Raw genomic sequence first — 23,713 nt, 5'->3', positions numbered from 1 at the left:
AATAAAATGTTCATGTTCTTGTTGTTAAAACCCTGTTCAGCTACCCAACACACACTATACACTCTATTTAAAGTGTGTGTGTGTGTGTGTGTGTGTGTGTGTGGGTGTGTGTGTGTGTGTGTGTGTGTGTGTGTGTAAGACAAATTCTTCCAGATCTGGAAAGCCTTTACAGTCCACTTCAATAACAATGAGCTATGACAAACTAGCCTAGTTTAAACACGAGTCTCAAAAGCACAACTGACCAATCCGACATCCAATTACATTTTTCGCCACCTTTTTTTTTATTATTTATTTTCTTTTCCTGTTTTACTTCCATTATTTCCTTTTTATTTTTTCTAATTAATCTTGTCTTAATACATTTACATGTTGTCTATATTTGAACTGAATTTGCGAAAAATTAAAGTGCAAATTGCAAACTATTTTGCAATACTGCTTGTTCTCATGTATATCCGTTTTTTTTTTATTATTTACTTTCTTTTCCTATTTTACTTCCATTTCCTTTTTATTTTTTCTAATTAATCTTGTCTTAATACATTTCCGTGTTATATTTGAACTGAATTTGTGAAAAAGTGCAAATTGCAAACTATTTTGCAATACTGCTTTTTTTCCTCATATGTGTACGATAACTCACCTGTAAAAATCGATTTGTTATCTGTTCTCATGTATATCCGTTTTTTCTTTATTTTTATTTTCTTTATTTTTTTTTCAAGTTTTCTCTATATCTGCATTGAAAATTATTTTTCCTATTTTCGACTGTATGTCCAACTCTGAAACCCCCCCCCAAAAAAAAAAAAAAAAAAAAAAAAAAAGACAACAAGTGCATTGGAGGCACAGTGGAGCTCAGTGCAGCCACACAGCTGACTGTAGACCAACAGCCTGAACATCACTACATGACCGACTGTATGACCTTACAGCTCCGACTGCTGGGGACCTATAACAATATTTGATTATTGCATAGGCTACATAATGCTCATTTTCACAAACCTGCCCTTCAAGTAGTGGACTAAAGATATAACTGCACTGTGCACAACATAAACAAGTCCACATAGGCTACTATGAGACATCCTGATCATACATAAAGGAAACTGCAATGGCTTCAACCATTTACCAGAGAAATTCTTGTTGGAGAAGTTACGCATCAACATTCAATACAAATACTTTCATAGGATGTCGATTTTGAATGTTGGAAACGGTGAATAACGCAGTAAAAGAAGTGTGACTCAGCTGGACCGAGCTGGTTTTGAAAAGCCCACAGTGATGTGGCTCACAGCCCTTCACTCAACCAGTTCTCATGTTATTACCAATTATTTCTGGACACACTCAACATGACAGACGGGATAATCTCTTTGATAAGGAACAAGTAAACTCCATAACCTTCTGTATGAGTGATTTTCCAGATGGCGTAACTTAGAAAGACGGTTGTGTGTCATTTTACTGCAAAACAACATTTTGAAAAGAGATTCGATGGTTTTGAATGCAGTGCTTCATTTTGTGGAGTTTTGCATTTTGTGTTAGTGGTTTTGTGTTTAGTGTTTAGAGTTTTTAGAAAATGAGCCCTAGTTTCAGAGAATGTGTGTAAGCAATTGTGAAAAACTGTCAGTCTACAGGATGTTTTTTTGCACTGGCAAAATAAAATGTACTGGGTGGTGCTGCATGTGATAAGAAGTTTCATGCTGCACTCTTTGTGTCTGCAATGGGAATAATGTGGTGATCTATATAAAACTATTCCTGTCACCTGCAACCGTTTTCATTGAATCGCCTACAGATCACACAAATGAACACAGAAGACGGTATCCACACACACACACACACACACACACACACACACACACATATAGCCTATGTTATATTAGTAAACTTCTATACATTTGATGTTATAATTGTCAAGTAACCCTCTTTTATTGTGTTATTATGGTACATTTCATATCCTTTTCTCTTGTCATTAATATGAAACAAATGAGTCATATTTCACAACAATGTTCAGTTACGGGAAATAATAGTCAACATTTTGTCCTGAACAATCTGATGAGCCTGTTAGCCTCCTCAGATTAAACATCGCAGGTCGCTGTGAAATGTAACTATAATTACAACTGATCTCATATCTGTTTGGAAACATTTCACCCCGTTGAGAATCAATGGAGCAGCCAAACCAATACACACCACTAGAACTGCAGTGCATGTAATAATTCACATTGTTTAGATGGCAGGTTCAGTTAGACCAGAACAGATTCAGCCTCGTCACTTTAGACCAAAACATGCTGTGGAAAGAAGCTTTAGATTTAATACAGGAACAGAGACAGAGATATTTACTGGATCCAACCAGGCCACAACCCCTCCCCCCTCCTCCCTCCCTCTCTCTCTCTCTCTCTCTCTCTCTCTCTGCCCACCCCTCCCTCTTCCTCTCCCTTCCCCCTCTCTCTCACTTCCTCTCTCTGCCCCCCCCCCCCCCCTCTCTCTCTCTCTCTCTCTCTCTCTCTCTCTCTCTCTCTTAGTTTCACCTTCACTTCTCGTCGTGTCACAGATGATTTTCTCCACCTAAAGGTATTGTAAACATCAGTTTCCATGACAGTTTCAGTGTATTTTCCTTTCCTGACTCTATCAGCAGATCTTTTATGTGCCTGTTCCCGCCTGCCGTTAGCTTATTTAGACTAGAACAAGAGGAAATCTACAACTCAGCCGTTAAAGGTTTGTCTGTGTACAAACCGGATGTGTAGCTTCAAAACACAACTCAACGCTCTTCTAACGGTTTTCCAACATGTTAGTGTTAGTGTGTTCATGTTCAAATGTAAATCTACTAAAAGTAGAAGTAGTTAGTAATTAGTTGTGTTGCTTTCTGCCTGCAGGTTTGAGGGAAAAACCTTCAGTTCCCTTTGACTCTCACTAGCAGCCAGCGATGCTAACAGGAGGCTTTCTGACCATTTCTGAACAAAAACACCAGTTCAAATAAGGTTTGTCTCACTAGTTCAACATTAATGATGTTGTGGAAACTATCTTTTCACATCTTATATTTACTTATTTAACCAGGCTGCTTTCACTGACCTGCTGCTTCAAGACAGACCGGGCCATAAGGACAAATATGAAAGATAAAACAATACAGACGTTAAAACTAGGCTAGAAAGTAGTAGTAGGCTAAAAACAAGGCTAACAGTTAGCTTGCTGTCTACATCTCCATGTCAGGAACAAGCACAGAAAACACACCTAACCCCAAACCTCCGTTTTCAGTGATCAGTTGTTATCTGTACATATTAAATACCGGTGGGCTACTCATGTAAAATCCTTAATATGTTAATAAAAGCGAAGCCGGACTGTAGGAACAGCTGACAGACGGAGCAGCAGAGGAAGCAGGACGCTCGTCCCCGATGCAGAGCTCAGAGGCGCGTGCTTGGCTCGTACCCTGATGTGACGTCACACACAAAAAACAGCCTTTTATACGGCTCCGAGTGATTTAAAAAAAAAAAAATCGGCCTTCATGATTAAAAAATACATAATTGAAAGAGTGTTTTAAGGTCTTGTGTGGTGTTGTAGGAATCATCTGAACAGTTTTAGAGGACTGTCTTTTACAATGGCGTCTATGGGGAAAACGCTTTTTGGGCCACAATTTTAGGCTGCAGTACCAGCGTTGGCCACCATGTCAACCTGGCAGCAAGGCTGAGACCTGCCGCCTGGGGGCTGGTAGAGCCAGGGGGAGCCTGGCTCTACTTAATAACACATGAGCTCCCCTGAAAACATGATTTGTCAAATTTTGGGGGTTCTCTAAAATATTGACGATATGCTATTTTTGCCATGCATTTCTATTTTTCTGTATCTTCATCATCATGGATCATGCGTAAAATTAGGCTATTATTGATGTATGATTCATGCTTGAGGGTGATTCATCACTAATTCACTTTAATAAAGATACCGGCATGCATGCTGTTCTTACCATCACCATCGAAGCGTGGCGGCGCAATATCAAACTTCACTCACTTTAACTCAAAGATCAGAAAAAAAACTTTCTTAGTCCCACTCAGTCTGCGCTAGGGCTGGGCGATAATTCAATATTATCGTTTATCGTCTTTCAGTGGAATCATATCGTGATATATGAAGATATTTTGATATCGTGACACATTTCTGCTGTCTGAACTGATGATGACAAGCAAATTTTACTTAAAAACTGGTAAGGTATGGTAGGAATATTATTTGAATATTTCTGTTTTGTTTGACATCACACCTAACATTACCGTTCGGTTCAATGAGATGAACATTAATTCGATTATTTAATGTGATTTGCATACATGAAGCATATCGTGATATATATTGATATTGAGAAAAATCCTTATGATTATCATGATATTGATTTCAACCATATTGCCCAGCCCTATTCTGTGTGCCAAATCACCATTATTAATTTCTCTGTTTTGTCAGCAGACTGCAGACATGTCAAAAAGAAAACAAGGAAGCTTACTTGTTTTGGATTTACCAAAAAATCGAAGCCAATCGACTCTGAAGAGCAACCAGAGCCAGAAGCTTCTACCGCAAATGTCAGCTTGACCGATCTGATGCTTCACCTGCTGGGACTGCTGTCAGCACAAAGCCGCCAACGCCCGGGGTGACACCGCCCTGTTTTAAGGTAAGGGCTATTCCCAATTACAGTAACTGTATTATTCACTGTTAGCACTGTATTGTATGTGATGGGTGCTGGTGAGGACTGGATCCCTTGTAGGCAGCCTGGCCTATTTTTGTTGGTATTTACAATGCTCATGCATGTGTGTGTTGTTATAGGCTGGTTTGTTGATACGTGTCCCTCGCATCTGATGTCCTAATTGTACCGAGAAATTATTGTGCTCATCTGTATCTGAAAAAGTCCCGGTAAAAGTCTTTCATTCATTTCATTCATTTTGTGTGACGTCAGACAGATTTTAGATCGACACTCTCATTCTCACTCTTTCAATGAATTTTAAAGCGACATAAATTTCTCCTCCTCCATCATTACATCTGTGTGTGCTGGTCTGCTGTTTAGTTCACTGTAGATGATGTGGTTAATGTCTCCATCTAGTGGACACACAGTAGAACTACATCACCTGATCTGTGATTTCTCTGCCTCAGACCTGGTTTCTGGCCTCAGGTTAGACCGGTTTGGTGTCAGACTGATGTTTCTAGACTTTGATAGTGAAGTTATGAGGAAGTGACAGCAGCCTCAGATCAAATGAACACAGACACCCAGAACTGACGAAGGAATCTCTATAATCAGGGGTGTCTCCAATGTTGGAAAAAAAAAGTGTGAATCTCTGAAATGTGTTTCAAACCACTTATCTCATCGGTGTGTCCATGCTCCATATCAGGTTTGAAAACTCTGTGACCTGAGTGCCTCAAAGCACCATTTTCAGATGTCAAAACAGTCACCAGAGGGTGTTTTGTAACACTGTATGTTGTCTTGAAACGCCAGGACGCCATTTATTGAAACACTGAGGAAAACACTAGTAAGAGCAGCTCCTGACCACAGCTAGGCCTGCTGACTGTTCAGAAGTGAAACAACGATTGTGTCTCATAAGGAGAAGCTTCTCTAACCTGTTGTCAGACAGTCTGTTCCTTCTGGAGGTGAGCAGCAAACTTCCTGAACCGAACAGCCGCTCCACAGGCGCTAGATGGGGGCGGGGTAAATGTTTTTATGTTTGAGAACCGGTTGAGGGTCTCAACCCCAAAGAGAGAGTTTCTCATGGCTGTGTTGTCGTATTAGATGATGATAAGTTGGATGTTGTGTTTTTCGCTGTGGAAAGCGGTTTGCTGCCACACAAAGTTTACAAAGTTTACAACGGACGATAATGTGCTTTGTGTCCTTGACTGAGATAAATTCAAAGTAACGGGAAAACTTCCAGCTGCTGAAGGTCTGCGTCTCTCCCTCACACTTGCTGTTTTAGCTAGCAGCCGACGTAAACCGGCTCGCACATGACCTTAAGATACATATGAGGAGAAAAAGGGGAGGAAAAAAAAACCATTGAAAAGGTTGACAGGGGTTCAGGCTTAAGTAGCGCAGTAACGGAGTGTTACTGGGATCAGTAACTGTAATGTAATTACTGAATTTGAAATTGTAATCCCTTACACTACTCATTACTGAATCACATTACCGCCCAACACTGCCTATAATGGTGTCTTTGCTTACACTGCTTTTTCCTTTTTGCTTTTGGTTTGTCAGTACAGAAAAGGAGTGAGTATAGAGCGGTCTGGTTTTGAGTCCTAAAACCAGGAAGTGAGTCAGCATGTTTGAGCCATGGTTCCCTCGGCTATACTGTAGGATTTCAATGGGGTTTTGGTTAAAAGCCTGAAAATAAGGTCTGTGGTTAAGACAAGTTTAAGAAAGTGTTCATGTTTTGTTTTGGAGATAAAATAAACCATTAAACATCCCCTTTGTGGGGCGCCCCGGTGGATCACTGAGTTGAGCATGGACCACATGGCTCAGTCCTTCCCGCAGTGACCTGGGTTTGAATCTTGTCCTCCCCTCTCTCTCCCATACCTTCCTGTCTCTATCCAGAATAATGCCTAAAAAAACCCTTTTGTGAATTGTGAAGGTTTTATGCACCCTAATAAAGTAAGTAGCTAACAAATGGCTAACTGTCAAAAATTTACCTACAGTTTTGTCGCGCAGTAACACATCATCACATCTGAAAGTTTGGGTTGGTTGTGAAGCTGAAGAAATGCATATGTACAGAGTTTTCCATAACGGCCGGCTGTCGGCCGGACATTAAAACATTTCCAGCCGACTACTTTCTTACTGTTTCAAGCCACGTCACCGTCACTTTTTAGATCTTGGTCGTTTTTAATATCTTTTAACCAGACGAAGGATTTTAGTCATCCGACGTCTGGATCTTAAGTTATCAGAGCAAACAAGCTGAGCAAACAGCTCGGCTCGCAGCCCCCCCGGACTTCCTGTGTCCGTCGAAGAGCGTCGGAGAAACACTGATTTTTAACGTGAAACTGCTTTACTCAGCGTTTTTACTGTTTTAATTACCGGGTCCGTTTGTGTTGGAGAGGAGGAGACCTCTGCGGATAATTCGGCTCCCGGTAAAAACCTCCTGAACAATGAACACTGAAGGAATCCTAACCTAAAAATAAAACGGCACTATTGGTTGTTTAACAATGAAGACAACAACTCCCATGATCGCACGCTACTTCACGACATCATCAAACTCCGTCTTTTGTTATTGTTTTGATTGAGAGACCCCTAGCGGCAGAAAATTACATATTGTGCGTTGAAGCCTCCCAAATCGGTAAAGCCCATGTATTTTTATTTCACCTGTCATGCTCTCAGATATGTCCCCTTGCTTGTGAGATTATATTGACTGGAAAGTTCTTCTTTTTCTGAACGAAACGAGGTATAGCACTCCAAGGTTTGATATACATTTGATTGACAAAACGGGCGTTCTAACCATGAATGCTTGTGATTCAATAGTGCAAACTACGCGGCAAAATCGCCTCGAACCATTTGGAAATGCACTCGGAATTATCCATGCACAGTGTAGTCTATAATCTAGCCTAATCTATGAAAATTGCAAGGAAACACCCCTCATTATATTGCCAATTACAGTATGTAAGGAGGGATTCCATTTTATTGTATTTTTATGTTTATACAGTAGCCCAGCTTGCTGTGAAATGTAAATGCAGGTTCGCAAAATGTAAATGCAATGCAGTTTGTTACCATCTTTACTTTAAATAATAAAAAAAACAAACAATACAACCTTAAAAACTGTGTGATAGACAACTTTAGCCACGTTGTTGAGCAGAACCCCCCGGTCCCCGGTCCCCGGTCGGCTTCTATTTTCACCCAGCTGGACATTGTATGCACTAGTGGAAAAGCCTGTACGGGTACTGTGTGTTTGTAATGAAGGGGTAGATAAGGTCAGAAAATAGAACAAATATTACTAATTACATTACCGATTACTTGTGTGACCTGGCTGATAAAGTGATCTTGCGAAGAGATGAATCTTAGTCATTCCTGTGGGAAATGGCATAATCGTTCTTGGAGTTGAATATTTCCTATTTTACCAGGGAGCAAAGATGGCGACGGACGCAGAGAAGCTCTTGGAAACGCTGGATGATTTGGGAGAGGAAGAGTTCAAGAGCTTCAAGTGGTTCCTGCAGCAACCTAACAGCCCAGAAGGTTTCCCAGCCATCAAAAAGAGCCGACTGGAGAAGGCAGACAGGCAGGACACAGTGGATCAGATGGTGCAGACCTACTGTGGAAACACTCTGGAGGTGACCAAGAAGGTTTTAATGAAGATCAACAGGAATGATCTAGTGCAGAGTTTGTCAAACAGCAGCTCAGAAACCAAAGGTAAGTCATGGGAGGATTTTAAAAAAAAAAGGGACATTTGAAAAAAGGATACTACTTATGCAATCATGCATCACATATAATGATTTATTATATAAGACTTTATACCAGCAATTTACACAAAGTGCAGGCTGTATCATTTTTATATCTACTTTTGCTGAACGACATCCAGACAATAGTTGTGAAGAGAGACAGGCGGCCTTGTGAGTGTATGTGTTTATTGTATTGTATTTGTATTTATGTAATTTCTTTGGATTTTAATATATTTTATTGATTCCCCAGTGGGTGAATTCTCACTTCGGCCTCTAGTTGGGGTGCAGGGTCAGCCAGGTAGTTCGGTGCCCCTGCAGCAGGTCGGGGGTTAGTATCTTGCTCAAAGACTGATCACAGTTGTGCACGATATAACAATAATACCTGACAGTATCTTCTACAAGACAAGTGTGATGCAGCCTTGTACATGTTGCATCATCACTTTATCCATAATCCCAGTAAAGAAGGTCCTCAGGGGTATCAGGGGTTTTATCATTACCAATGCATGTGTATTGTGTGAAAAGTTTTCCCCAAAGTAGTTTACATACATGAACATAACAAACAGCAGCAAGTGAGAAGGAGTGCAGCTAGCTGCTTGGTTAACACAGAAGTTGTCAGTGCAACCAATAAAGCACAGCTAGCAGAGCTTTATGGGAATCAGCACAGTGTCAATGTGTCTTTAAGGAATCTGATTGGTTGCATGAAACTTGTGGTTGATTAATAATAACCGACTCAACAACAGCTACCTTATACCTTACACCCAGTCAGGACCTGCTTGTCCACCCACCAGTAATGAGCTGAATAGAGTCCATGGAGTTGGGAATGTGTAAATTATCAGGAAATGTTTACATTACTCATTACTCACCTCTCATTGATTTCATCTGTTGTTTATTCATTCAGAAACTCCTGCTGCAGAGTGCCAACATAAACACAAATCCAATCTGAAGGAGAAGTTTCAGGATTTGTTTGAGGGGATTGCTAAAGCAGGAAACCCAACACCTCTGAATCAGATCTTCACAGAGCTTTACATCACAGAGGGAGGGAGTGGAGAGGTCAATGATGAACATGAGGTCAGACTGATTGAAGCAGCATCCAGGAAACCAGTGAGACCAGAAACAACAATCAAATGTGAAGACATCTTTAAACCCTTACCTGGAAGAGATAAACCAACCAGAAAACTGATGACAATGGGAGTGGCTGGCATTGGGAAAACAGTCTTAACACAGAAGTTCACGCTGGACTGGGCTGAAGACAAAGCCAACCAGGATATACAGTTCACATTTCCATTCACTTTCCGAGAGCTGAATCTGCTGAAAGGGAAAAAGTACAGCTTGGTGGAACTTCTTCATCGCTTCTTTACTGAGACCAAAAAAGCAAAAATCTGCAGTTTTGACGAGTTCCAGGTTGTGTTCATCTTTGACGGTCTGGATGAGTGTCGACTTCCTCTAGACTTCCAGAACAACGAGATCCTGACTGATGTTACAGAGTCGACCTCAGTGGATGTGCTGCTGACAAACCTCATCAAGGGGAAACTGCTTCCCTCTGCTCGCCTCTGGATAACCACACGACCTGCAGCAGCCAATCAGATCCCTCCTGGGTGCGTTGACATGGTGACAGAGGTGAGAGGCTTCACTGACCCACAGAAGGAGCAGTACTTCAGGAAGAGATTCACAGATGAGGAGAAGGCCAGCAGAATCATCTCCCACATCAAGACTTCACGAAGCCTCCACATCATGTGCCACATCCCAGTCTTCTGCTGGATCACTGCTACAGTTCTGGACCATGTGTTGAAAACCAGTGAGAGAGGAGACCTGCCCAAGACCATGACTGAGATGTACATCCACTTCCTGGTGGTTCAGTCCATCCGGGGGAACGTCAAGTATCATGAGAGAACTGAGACAGATCCACACTGGACTACAGAGACCAGGAAGATGATTCTCTCTCTGGGAAAACTGGCTTTTGAGCAGCTGGAGAAAGGCAACCTGATCTTCTATGAAGCCGACCTGACAGAGTGTGGCATTGATATCACAGCAGCCTCAGTGTACTCAGGAGTGTTGACACTGATCTTTAAAGAGGAGTGTGGGCTGTACCAGGTCCCTGACAAGGTGTTCTGCTTTGTCCATCTGAGCATTCAGGAGTTTCTGGCTGCTGTCTACATGTTCCACTGTCACACAAACAGAGATGAGAAGGTACTGGAGACATTCCTGGGAGACTGGGGTAGATCTGAAGAGAGTGAACAACCCCTGGATGACTTCCTGGAGGCAGCCATGTTCAAATCCCTGAGGAGTGAAAATGGCCACTTGGACCTCTTTGTCCGCTTCCTTCATGGCCTCTCACTGGAGTCCAGCCAGAGACTCTTACGAGGCCTGCTGGGTCAGACAGAGAGCAGACCAGAAAGCATCCAGAGAGCCATCAGCAACCTGAAGGAGATGGACACTGATGATATCTCTCCTGACGGAAGCATCAACATCTTCCACTGTTTGGTGGAGATGAACGACCAGTCAGTACATCAGGAGATCCAACAGTTCCTGAAGTCAGAGACCAGATCAGAGAAGGAACTCTCTGTGATCCACTGCTCAGCTCTGGCCTACATGCTGCAGATGTCAGAGGAGGTTCTGGATGTGTTGGACCTGAAGGCCTACAACGCATCAGAGGGGGGACGACGGAGACTGATGCCAGCTGTGAGGAACTGCAGGAAGGCTCGGTTAGTCCTGATGTGAATACCAACAGTATAGAACAGTGTAGAGCGACCTTCATACCTGACACCATCAGAATTACAATAAAGATCTATAGTTCCTCAAACATACACACTATTAACTGTTGTTCTACATAGCAGTGGTACACAGTGTTGGGTGTAACACGTTACAGAGTAATGTGTCACTGTAATCACATTACTTTTTTCTGTAACAGAGTAAAGTCATTACTGTTCCAGGTTCAGTTTCACATTCCAGTTACTGATCTAACAGATCGGTTGTTTGTTGAGTTTCATTCTTTAGTCTAGTTCAACTCTTTATTGGTGTAATATCTATGAAAGATTCCCCTCGTCTTCTCCTGCCTTCAGCTCATGTCAGAAATATCAGAATTACAGAGAGCGACATGAACGAGCCGACAAAGTGGGAAATACGACTTGGAAAGTTGGAATTTAATGCTGTAGGCTCAAAAGCTTAAAAGTAACTAAACCCCAACCAAATCTGTGGTGAAGCCGGACTCTAATGGTGTCAGGCTGTTTTACTGAGTTGTTTTACCAGAAGTTGAACTGAACTGCCTGTGGAGCTCAGGCTGAAATCTCTATCATTTTTCATTCTTTTTTTAAACACTTTTTACAGAAATGCTTTCATATAATTGCATTTATGTATTCTTTTCTGTTTGGTTTCTGTTTATATTATACATTAACCACTTTTGGAAAATTTCTAAGTCTTTAATGCAAATTATTCTCATTATTATCATCATTATTAGTAGTAGTAGCATGCTGTATAAGTTTTGATTGGTATGCTAGTCTCAGCTCTGCTTTGATAATCATTTTACATTAAATCTGTAAACAGACTTTCTAGCTGTGAACTCTCAGAGACCTCAGCTCTGAAGTCCTGGTCTCAGCTCTGAAGTCCTGGTCTCAGCTCTGAAGTCCGCTCTGAAGTCCAACTCCTCCTTTATTCTTTATTCAGATTGAGTAGCTGCAGCTTGTCAGACACTCACTATGAAGTCCTGGTCTCAGCTCTGAAGTCCAACCCCTCCCCTCTGAGAGAGCTGGACCTGAGTGACACCGACCTGCAGGATTCAGTCAGAGTGAAGCTGCTCTCTGCTGGACTGGAGAGTCCACACTGCAGACTGGAGACTCTCAGGTCAGACATCATATTTAATAATGTGCTGATATGAATATTATATGAATATTATAATTTGAGGACGTCTGTATAGAGTCGATCCATCTGAAATCAGACAGGATCTGGTTTTAGAGGCTTAGATGTCAAATTCTCCTCATGTTGTTTTCACACAATCCTTTTGTATTCAAATGAATAACGATGAACTTTGTTGATGATATTCTCCATAGTTTTAAAGATACAGGAGTCCAAATGGCTCCAAAATGGCCTCCATCTATTGGGGGCAAATCTTTGATGTGAGAGTGTTAGAGGCAATAAAGGAATTAAATATCAGACTTTTATTGTGGTAATTACCCACAATAAAGGAATTAAATATCAGACTTTTATTGTGGTAATTACCCAGAACGTATAGAGACATAATCACCCAGGTATTGATCCAACTATGGATACACAATGTATTAAAGATATTTTCTTTTGTGTATCTTCAGAGATAAAAAGTCACATGTGTCCATATTAGTACACTCTGGTATCTTTCACAGTTTAAGCATGATGGTATGGAGTTAATGTGTGCAACATCTTCCTGATGAAATTCCTTCATGGTAAAAACTAATTGTTCTATCATAACTCCAATTTTAATGCATATTTTGATGTAAAATGCACTTCGGACACCAGAGGTGTTTCTCTTTGTACGTGTTTCCACAGACTTAAAGGGATGTGAACTCTGGTAGAACCTTGGGTTGTGTCGCTTCCTGGACTTGATAAAACCCCCAAATCTGTGATTCACTCTCATCTGTTGCTCCGGTAGAGACGACTGGAGGGTTCGGGTCAAGTTAGGGTCAAGTTAGGATTTAGTTAGGGTTAAGTTCTTGGTGGCTGCCCCATCCAACTCAAATTCAGCTTTTTATCACAATTATTTCCAGAGAAACTGCCATCTGAAATTATTGTCCCAATAAAAAGTGGATTCTGGACCTTAACTGAACCTTTATTTATTTTAAACTACTTGGCATTCAGGGCCCAAACTGCAGATTTATTCATCTGGTTGGTTACAGAATGTGTTCAAGGAAAATGAACCAATCCTGAGACAGAGGTGTGACAGCCTGTCTGGTTTCAGATGGAAAGACTCTATAAGGCCGACATGATGCTGATCCACACTGACAACATGCTGAAGTCCATTGGATTATGAAACACTGGATTGTTGAAAGCATTCAGGAATATTTTATTTTATAGCTACTTGCTTTATTCTTTATTCAGATTGAGTGGCTGCAGGTTGTCAGAGACTGACTGTGAAGTCCTGGTCTCAGCTCTGAAGTCCAACCCCTCCCATCTGAGAGAGCTGGACCTGAGTAACAACGACCTGCAGGATTCAGGACTGAAGCTGCTCTCTGCTGGACTGGAGAGTCCACACTGCAGACTGGAGACTCTCAGGTAAAATCACTTACAGTTTTTCTCAGTTGATTCAACACATTTCTCCAAACTAAGGTCCGTTCTCTCAAAACAGGATTCCTGAATCTGCAAAGGTCGCCCTGCAGGTTTTACATGAGGATTTGAGTTTTATTGATCCAGCTTCATATACACAGCAGTGAAGCTCAGTGACTGAGAGAAGATCATCCATGCTCTGATATCTTGTCATTAGATTACTGCACCTCTCTCTGTTCCTCTCAGCCATAATTCACTGTCACATCTCCAGCTGCTTCAGAATAGAGCAGCTAGATTTTAACCAGTGGGAAGGTGACATCATCATCTGCCCAGTTTTAACATCTGTCCTCTGGTTACCAGTTAGATAGAGAATTCATATTAAAATGGCACTGAACACATTTAAAGCAGGCTAGTTTTGGTCCTGAATTACACTGTGGAGCTCTTAGTTCCCTGTGAGCTGAGAGCCAGCTGAGATCTTCAGGTCCTCCTGACTTTCCCTCAGTTCAGACTCAACACTGAAGGTGGTTTCACTTTAGTCCTCAGGGCTTCCAGACTGTGGAAAGCCTTCCTGAGGGACTGAGGCTGCAGATTCACTATCATCTTTAAAACTCTTTGTAAAACACACTTTTATTGACTTGCTTTTGTGTGTAATCTTTTTTGTCTCTCCTCACTTCTTCATCTTGTTTCTCATGTTTATATTTTATATTATTATTTAAATCCACTTGTTTTTAAAGTGTTTCCTAATTTCTATCCACTTTATTTTCTTTTTTATGTCTCGTTGTGCAGCGTAACAAAGCATGTGCCGTTTGGTGGATTTATTTATCCAATCACCTTACAGCACCATGTGTGAATACATTGTTAGCATGGGCGGCCCAGTGGGAATCAAACCAGTTTCCCTGTCAGTGTTAGTGCTCCAGTCAGCTCAGTATACAGCACCATGCAAACACACTGGGACCTGCTTTAGACCAGGACCTCATCAATACAGTCTGTCAGTAGAAATAATACAATAATGACATTAAATATAACAGAATAACATTTCCACATGTCTTCTTGTCCTTCAGGCTGAGTGGCTGTCGGCTGTCAGAGAGAAGCTGTGAAGCTCTGGCCTCAGGTCTCAGCTCCCAGTCCTCTAGTCTGAGAGAGCTGGACCTGAGTAACAACGACCTGCAGGATTCAGGACTGAAGCTGCTCTCTGCTGGACTGGAGAGTCCACACTGCAGACTGGAGACTCTCAGGTAAAATCACTTTACAGTTTCTCTGAATTGATTTGACACATTTCTCCAAACTAAGGTCCTTTCTCTCAAAACAGTCTCTCAGATCAGGATTCTTCAATCTGCAAAGTGCGACCCTGCAAGTTATATATCAGGATTTCAGATCCATTTTACATCGGCATTTTCAATTTCAATTTCACTGGATAGAAAGTTTGGGAATTTTCCAGCACTTGTTTTATTCTGATCCAAATTCATATACACAGACATGAATATGAAGGATTTAGAGAAGATCATCCATGCTCTGATATCTTGTCATTAGATTACTGCACCTCCCTCTGTTCCTCTCAGCCATAATTCACTGTCACATCTCCAGCTGCTTCTGAACAGAACAGCTAGAGTTTCAACTAGTGCAAAGAAGAGATCATATATCCCCAAGTTTAGCATCTCTTCACTGGTTCCCACTTAGATATAGAATTAATATTAAGATTTCACTGATCACATTTAAAGCTTGTCTAGTCTTGGTCCTGAGTTTCACTGCAGAGCTCTTAGTTCCCTGTGAGCCGGAGAACAAGCTGAGATCTTCAGGTCCTCCTGACTTTCCCTCAGTCCAGACTCAACACTGAAGATGAAAACACTTTTGCCATCAGCTTCCCTACACTGTGGAGTTTTAAAACACTTTAAATCTGCTTTATATATCTTACTATTCTTCTTTATGGCTTTTTTTAAAGGCATAACATAGCATATGGTGGATGTATTTTTCCAAATCAGCATACAGACGTATGTCTTCATCACTAATTCTCCTTCAGGCTGAGTGTGTGTCAGCTGTCAGAGAGAAGCTGTGAAGCTCTGGCCTCAGGTCTCAGCTCCCAGTCCTCTAGTCTGAGAGAGCTGGACCTGAGTAACAACGACCTGCAGGATTCAGGACTGAAGCTGCTGTCTGTCTGCAGACTGGAGACTCTCAGGTCAGGATGTTACTGTTCAACAGACCATTTAAATTCTGCTTTACATGCACATTAATGTCAGAGAAAATACCTGAACTGTCATTTTCCTGCTGATGTGGTTTTTGAAAGCAGCTGAGAAACCAACATTCAGCTCTACTTTCTCTCCTCTGAGAGAATATTTCATTATTTCTCTCCTCACTGCCTCTGTTGGTGAAACCTGAAGTAAAGGACTTGTCAGATTCTGTCAAACTGAGTCCAGAACTGAAATGAAAACACAAACCTGATCCTGGGGTCAGCTGTTAATATTGGAGACAGTTTTTGTATTATAATAACTGATTTCAGAGCAGTTTATTACTGAGAAAATCCAACATGTAACTGTTTTTAAACAAAGAGTTTCCACTGAGAGCTACGATCTGTTTTTCAGAAAACCTGTTCAAAAGCTGCAAAAGCTCAAAATAAACAAGAAATAACAAACTATTAGTGCTGGGTGATGAAGCTGAAAATGTTATTACAATAAAAATGTTCATATCAGGCGCTGTCGAGTTTTATCACAATATGTAAAATCACTATTTCTGTCGAGTTTAAAGGGTTAATTCAGCTCCTGAATAAAAGTTGAATAGATCAGTCAACTTTCATTTAAAACACTTCTTTACTGCCAGAATAAAACTAAAATAATAATAATAATAATAATAATAATAATAATTATAAAAAGCGGGAATGAATTGGTTTCTCAGTCTTATTTTCAACACTATAACCTCATATAATATTTAAATGAGAATAATGAAACAAAGCAGTGAAGCCGTCCTTCTTCCAGTTTGACCTGAACGCAGCAGAAAACCAGCAGCCAGTGAAGTAAACAAGGAAGTGTGTGAGCAACCTAAAAAATATCAAATGGAGGATTATAAGTGAAACATCATAAATGTTCAGTGGCAGCTGTTTAAAGACGTTTCACTGCAGAGTGTTTCTGTGTTTTAATCACTTTTGGCTCCAGCTGCCGGAGAGTGTGTTTGCTGTGTGTGTGTGTTGGACAGCAGCGCTCCTGTTTAAAGCGATACTCCACTTAGTTTTAACATGGGGGTTATTCAGCACCTGACCGCCATGAAGACCAGAATATAAACTACTGACCAGGACCAGATGCAGCTGGACCAGTTTGTAGAGTTTGAATGAGGAGAAAACCTCCTGAAAACTGACATTGAACTCGTTGGTGAACAGATTCAACAACAGATCCTGCTGGAAGACAATAAAGCAGCAACTGGTCCGCAGTTACATTGCATTTCTGTTCTGGGTTCACACTAAAGTTAGTATTTAAAAATAAAGTAGATCCGGTCTCCCGAACAGGAACTCTCTCTCCTACATGGTATCCCTCCGCTGTGTTCTCTTCTGTCAGTAAAGATGCTGTTTGGTGAAATTCTGTTCTGAACAGAAGAACCAAACGTCAATTAAAAATCACAGCAGCAGGATCTGCTGTTGAATCTGTTCACCGACGTGTTCGATGGCAGTTTCCATTCAAATGAATGGGAAGTAAAAATCTGAACTACAAACTGGTCCGGCTGCATCTGGTCTCGGTCAGTAGATTATATTCTGCTTTTCAAATCAATAAGTCCATGTTGAAACTAAGTGGAATATTGATTTAACTGAAGCTATGTAAAACTCTACAGTGAAGGAAGTGATGAAATGTTGAATCCATCAATCTTCATGACACACTGTGTGTGTGTGTCTCTGTGTGTGTGTGTCTCTCTGTGTGTGTGTGTGTGTGTGTGTGTGTGTGTGTGTGTGTGTGTGTCTCTGTGTGTGTGTCTCTCTCTCTGTGTGTGTGTGTGTGTGTGTGTGTGTGTGTCTCTGTGTGTGTGTCTCTCTCTGTGTCTGTGTGTGTGTGTGTCTCTGTGTGTGTGTGTGTGCGCCTGTGTGTGTGTGTGTGTGTGTGTGTGTGTTCCTCTCTCTCTGTGTGTGTGTGTGTGTTTCTCTCTCTCTCTGTGTGTGTGTCTGTCTGTGTGTGTGTGTGTGTGTGTGTGTGTGTGTGTGTTTGTGTGTGTGTGTGTGTGTGTGTGTGTGTGTGTGTGTGTGTGTGTGTGTGTGTGTGTGTGTGTGCAGGCTGTCAGGCTGTCTGCTCACAGAGGAAGGCTGTGCTTCTCTGGCCTCAGCTCTGAGCTCCAACCCCTCCCATCTGAGAGAGCTGGACCTGAGCTACAATCATCCAGGAGCCTCAGGAGTGAAGCTGCTCTCTGCTGGACCGGAGGATCCACACCGGAGACCGGACTCTCTCAGGTACGGAGAGGCCACGTCCGCTAGAAGGCTGAGAGTCACACACATTTTCTCTGTCAGACCGGCTGCGTCCGCACCGCGGCTAAATACAGCCGTCGCTCCTCATCGGAGCTTCGTCCCGTTCGGTTCACACACAGTTCGGTTATTAAGGAGAGCGAAGCTTTCGACCGAACTCGCTACCCGAAACGTTCGGGTGTCGATACCGAATCCGAGAGCGGATCCGGTCGGTCCGAGTAGCGTGAACCGGAACCGGACCGGACGGCCGCTCGTTACGTTACGTAACTTTATCGTCGTTAATTTGAAAGAGACGGAGGGAAGAGTTGAGACATTCTCACATTTTCTATCAGTCTGTTTCCTCAACACTGCAGCTGCTCCACCAGTTCTGTGTCTTGAGGCCAAATGTTGCGTCTCTTTAAAGTATCAAGTTCATGAGGTGGAGGAAGAGAAAACCACGCCGCTGTCGATGGAGGTTTATTAAAATCTGATGGATAAACTGACGCCTCTGGTTACTGGTGTTACTGGTGTCCAGTAGACTGAAAACACAGGCGATGGGAGCTGCCATATTGGTCTGCGGTAAACGTTACTATGGTTACAGACATTATTTACAGGAGTGGACTCCTGTTGTTTATTGTTTAATGTTGAATGGAGGATATGAGTGACGGCGTCTGGAAAATCACTCATATGGAAGGTTATGAAGGTTATTTGTTCATTATTAAAGAGATTATGCTGTCTGATTTTATTTACCCCCCCCCCCCCCCCAGTGTGGACCATGATGCAGTGCGGTGGCTGAAACCAGGTCTGAGGAAGTGTAAGTGTGTATTTAGTTTGATTCATGAAAACAAAGCAGCACATTCAGTTTCTATTTAAATAGAAAGCTCATGTGTGACATCTATTACATTAAAATCCTACTCTGAAGAAAGATGGCTGACAAAATGTGTCATCATGAAACTGAAGAAATGAACAGTCAATCTGTTAATAAATCAACAGATAATAAACACAACAGGTGTATTAGATGAGAAGCTGCTGCTGTATTGAGTCTTGTTCTCTCATCAGATGCCTGTGAACTCACACTGGACCCAAACACAGCACACAGAAACCTCTTCCTGTCTGAAGACAACAGAATGGTGACACTGGTGAGAGAGGAGCAGCCATATCCTGATCACCCAGAGAGATTTGACTACTGGGATCAGCTGCTGTGTAGAGATGGTCTGACTGGTCGCTGTTACTGGGAGGTCGAGAGGGAAGGAGAGGTTGATATAGGAGTGACTTACAGAGGAATCAGTAGGAGAGGAGGGGGTGAAGACAGCAGGCTTGGAGGGAATGAAAAGTCCTGGAGTCTCATCTGCTATAGTAACAGATACTCTGTCTGGCACAATTACAGATCAACAGACATACCTTCCCTCTCCTCCTCTGACTCTGACACAGTAGCAGTGTATCTGGACTGGCCTGCTGGCTCTCTGTCCTTCTACAGAGTTTCCTCTGACACACTGATCCACATCCACACCTTCCGCTCCACATTCACTGAACCACTCTACCCTGGGTTTAGGTTTGAGTCTGGGTCTGGTTCCTCAGTGTCTCTTGTCAGATAGAGGAGGGAGAGAGAAACACTCACACTGCTGACCAAAGACAGCTGCTGAGATGATGGTTCACTCTGTACAGGATCACACACACACACCCACACACACACTTTACTAAATAGAGTGTATAGTGTGTGTTGGGTAACTGAACAGGGTTTTACATTTTATTGTGAAAATGAAATGAATGAGAAATGAAACCAGACAGAATCAAGTTATGGTTGTTCATCTTAGAGTCTGCTGTTGATGATTGACAGGTTGAAATATCTTTCTTTAGCAACATTTGGTATTTTACTGTCATCTCATCATTCCAAGCTAAACTTCTATCTAGTTTTCTGTAATTGTTTGTCAGAATTAAAGTTTCTCCTAAATGAACATTGTTTGGTCTTCATCTTTTCCAACAAGCAGTTTCAACTGAGAGAGTGAAAGTCTCCTAACAGCCACTAGGGGGCCACACACACACACACACACACACACACACACAGTTGGCCTGTTAGCCTCCTCAGATTAAACATCGCAGGTCGCTGAGAAATGTAACTAAACATTGCACAAAAAGTTTGGAAATTTGTGTTTGGTAGATTATTTCTCTGTTGTAACAATGCTTCTTGGCAATACATTTTATACCGTCGGAAAGCCTGTTTATTTCCCTTTTAAATGGTGCCCCATTTGTAAGGAACATGCATTTGTGGGATGAGCAGCACAGCTGAGTATGTGGGTTGCGCTCATGTAAAATTTGCCAAATCTTCTCTGCCAATGCCAAACAGCTTATTCTGCTGTTGCTATTGACTCTTGTTTGGTGTTGTTTGGTGGATTGGATGATTGAAGTCTATCAGTAACAAGGAAGAAACAAGACATATTGGCAATTTTACAATTTATTCATTTAACAAACAGTCAGGAGCCTCAGTAGCGTGTGGAAGAACCATACACAGCCACAACAGCCTGGCACCTCCTCCTCATGCCGGTCACCAGCCTGGTCACACACTGCTGTGGGATGGCATTCCACTCCTCAACCAGGATTTGTCGCAAGTCAGCCGATGTGGTTGTGTCGGTCACTCTAGCACGAACAGCACGCCCGAGCTGATCCCATAAGTGTTCAGTTGGGTTGAGGTCAGGACTGTTGGCAGGCCGTTCCATTCTCTCTACTCCCAAATTCTGGAGGTAGTCTCTGATAAACCCCGCTCTGTGGGGACGAGCGTTGTCATCTTGGAGGATGGAGTTCGGTCCCAGACTGTGGAGATACGGGATCGCCACCGGTTGCGGAATCTCATCTCGATATCTCTCTGCATTGAGATCGCCTCCGATGATGACGAGCCTCGTTTTTCCAGTGATGGAGATGCCGCCCCACACCATCACACCGCCTCCACCAAAAGGTGTTACTCTATCGGTGCAGCGATCAGCATAGCGTTCTCCCCGTCTTCTCCACACTTTGACCCTACGATCCGACTTCCGTAGGCAGAATCTGGACTCATCGCTGAACATAACGTTCCTCCACATGTTCAGGTTCCAGTGCAGGTGCCAATCAGGTACCTGATTGTCAGCACCTGGGGGACCGGAAGCTCAAAACAAGAGTCAATAGCAACAGCAGAATAAGCTGTTTGGCATTGGCAGAGAAGATTTGGCAAATTTTTCATGAGCGCAACCCACATACTCAGCTGTGCTGCTCATCCCACAAATGCATGTTCCTTACAAATGAGGCTCCATTTAAAAGGGAAATAAACAGGCTTTCCAACGGTATAAAATGTATTGCCAAGAAGCATTGTTACAACAGAGAAATAATCTACCAAACACAAAGTTCCGAACTTTTTGTTCGATGTTTATAATTACAACTAATCTCATAACTGTTTGGAAACATTTCACCCCGTTGAAAATCAATGGAGCAGCCAAACCAATACACACCACTAGAACTGCAGTGCATGTAATAATTCACATGTCACACATGCCAAAGCAAGTGTGGAATAAAAACAAAAAATCTACGTACAATTAAAGATATACTAGAATTAAGAAATGTGTGAACAGAGATGTGTAACATTGCAATCAAATATATAATTAAGAATAGGTGAAATTAACTTAAAAATACAAACAGAAAAATGTGATTTTGCTGAAAAAAGTAAAATAATATATATATATAGATAAGTAAAGATAACTTAAAATAAAAATAGAAGAATGTAGACATTGCAGTTAAAAAATATAAATACAAATAAGTGAGAACTAAACACTGTGACATTTGTTTTTTTCTCTCTCTCTCTCAATTCAATTCAATTCAATGTGCTTTATTGGCATGAAAGTTCACAGACAATATTGCCAAAGCATCAAGATGAATATCAGTCTAGGTGTGTGTGTGTGTGTGTGTGTGTGTGTGTGTGTGTGTGTGTGTGTGAGAGAGAGTCAGTGCCTGGACAGAAGAACTGTGTTGCTGTGTGTTCAGCTCCTGAACCCAGAGCCTCCATCACAGACTGAGGATCAGTAAACTATGTGAAGGAATTAATGTTTGTTGGTAACAAGGGTTACACACATTTTATATGCAGCACACAATAACATTCAGAGAGAAAAATATCAAATATGTGGGGTTTCAAGATAATGAGAGATTAAGATCTTATTAAGATTAAGATGTTAATAAAAAAAAGAAAAATGAAATAAATATATACAATATAATAAAAGTGTATTGGTCACTCACTGTTCCTCAGGTTGTGGCAAGTTCCTCCAAACTGACCTCAGGTCTGCTGTGTTTCCCTCTCCTAGTAGAAGCAGCTTTGACTGATCATCAAGCTCTGAAGTGGGAGACTTGGAGCTGAACTTGTTAAAGTAGATTTCTCTGGCCGAGTTAAATTTTTCACATTTTAGGAGGAAGTGCATCTCCGTCTCGACCTCACCTGTCCAACAGTGACCACATGTTCTGTTGTCTTTTGGTTGCCATGATTTCTTATGTCTTCCTGTTTCGATTGCCAATTGGTTTCACTGAGCCTGTACCTGGTGAGGATCTGTCTCTGTTTCCTATCTCTGACAGTAGAGAGATATTCTGCCAATTCATAATCTCTTTTTCGGGTCAGATAACATTCTAATCTACTTTGGCTTTTAGTTTCTTTATTCCAATGTGTAGCTCATGGTGTAGCTCATGGTGTAGCTCATGGTGTGGTCTATAGTACTTCCTATGGTAAACTGGTGTCTGGTCTCCTGACACCTGGGCCTCTTTTGGAAGATCATGATATTGGTTTTCTTTAGATTTAGATTAGATTCTTAGATTCTTGTAGCACGTCTAATTGTTGCTGGAGCCCTTGTTTTGTTGGAGACAGCAAAACCAAATCATCTGCATAAAACAGGCATTTAACTTCTCTGTAGGAGAAAAAGACCTGGAGCTGCACTTTGGTCCGACTGTCCTGCCAGTTCATTGATGTTGGGCTCAGGTTGCATCCTTGGCATCTCTCTCTCTCTGCCCGTCTCTCTCTCTCTCTCTCTCTCTCTCTCTCTTCCACATATTTCCTATAATATTCCTATAACTATTGATTCAGTGTTACAGAGACTGTAAAGTGACTCTTCACTACATTCACAAAAACACAATAAAAAAACGTTTATTAACATTAACCGACACGTTGTGATTCACATTAATATTTCCCCCTTCCCTGTCGGAACCTTTAGCAGACAGACCGCAGTGCAGCACGGCGGCTTTAGAGTGCGGGACCGTCCTCCAGCAGCAGCGTCAAGTTAGAGACAGAAAACACGGAAAATCACCAGAAAGGTGGCGATTTTGCCTTCAAAATAAAAGCGCCCGTCTAGTCACGTTTGAAAAAATTAAAGGATAATTGAGTAGCTATTTGGGTTCACTGACAAGCGGGAATCATATCGAAAGACTAATAAAACATGAGATAATAATAACAATAACTAATAGAACAATACTCTGCAATAAACTACATTAAATATGGGTTAAATTGATAAATTTAAGAATGTAGTGTGTTAGGATGCATGGCGTTTCCTGATAGGAGAACGGCAAAAATATTAATTGATTGATGTTTTATACACAAGAAGCATATTGCTACTTTAACAGTCTTTATTTGCACCTCGGTGCGTTGTAGTAAAACAACGACGTGTTCGTTAGCGGAGCTTTTATTTTGAAAAATAAGGGCGGATGTCGTCTAAGTTATCGTGGCTAGCTTGACCCCGGTCC

The 23,713-nt window shown here is 41.7% G+C and overlaps 1 protein-coding gene across 4 annotated transcripts; it reads left to right on the top strand.

The window, feature by feature from the left end:
- Positions 1–2,490: 2,490 nt before the first annotated feature.
- On the top strand, positions 2,491–19,903 carry LOC139640205 (NACHT, LRR and PYD domains-containing protein 12-like). 4 transcript variants are annotated; one of them, XM_071514382.1, is made up of 12 exons: positions 2,500–2,541; positions 4,408–4,609; positions 8,023–8,308; positions 8,588–8,665; positions 9,236–11,039; positions 11,998–12,174; positions 13,402–13,575; positions 14,628–14,801; positions 15,584–15,739; positions 17,810–17,983; positions 18,742–18,788; positions 19,034–19,903. In XM_071514382.1, exons 3-12 carry the CDS (start codon positions 8,032–8,034, stop codon positions 19,567–19,569), a joined length of 3,597 nt encoding a protein of 1,198 aa, XP_071370483.1. In that variant the 5' UTR covers positions 2,500–2,541; positions 4,408–4,609; positions 8,023–8,031; the 3' UTR covers positions 19,570–19,903. The 4 variants fall into 4 exon arrangements, with proteins under 4 accessions (XP_071370482.1, XP_071370484.1, XP_071370485.1 ...); XM_071514381.1 differs by lacking the exon at positions 4,408–4,609 and having other exon boundaries at positions 2,491–2,541; XM_071514383.1 differs by lacking the exons at positions 4,408–4,609; positions 8,588–8,665 and having other exon boundaries at positions 2,491–2,541.
- Positions 19,904–23,713: the final 3,810 nt, after the last annotated feature.

This window comes from Centroberyx affinis, unplaced genomic scaffold (genome assembly GCF_046629955.1).
Source record: "Centroberyx affinis isolate AG114_WGS23_722 - 3 ecotype Tasmania unplaced genomic scaffold, CSIRO-AGI_Caff_v1 ptg008607l_1, whole genome shotgun sequence".
Classification (NCBI taxonomy): Eukaryota; Metazoa; Chordata; class Actinopteri; order Beryciformes; family Berycidae; genus Centroberyx; species Centroberyx affinis.
Note: the sequence above shows the minus strand (reverse complement) of the source record. Positions and strands in the feature narration are given on the sequence as shown.

Coding starts and splice junctions, on each gene's coding strand:
- LOC139640205 (XM_071514381.1), top strand. CDS start 8,032: ATGGCGACGGACGCAGAGAAGCTCTTGGAAACGCTGGATGATTTGGGA. Junction 12,175..13,401: donor TGCAGACTGGAGACTCTCAG/GTCAGACATCAT, acceptor TTCTTTATTCAG/ATTGAGTGGCTGCAGGTTGT. Junction 13,576..14,627: donor TGCAGACTGGAGACTCTCAG/GTAAAATCACTT, acceptor CTTGTCCTTCAG/GCTGAGTGGCTGTCGGCTGT.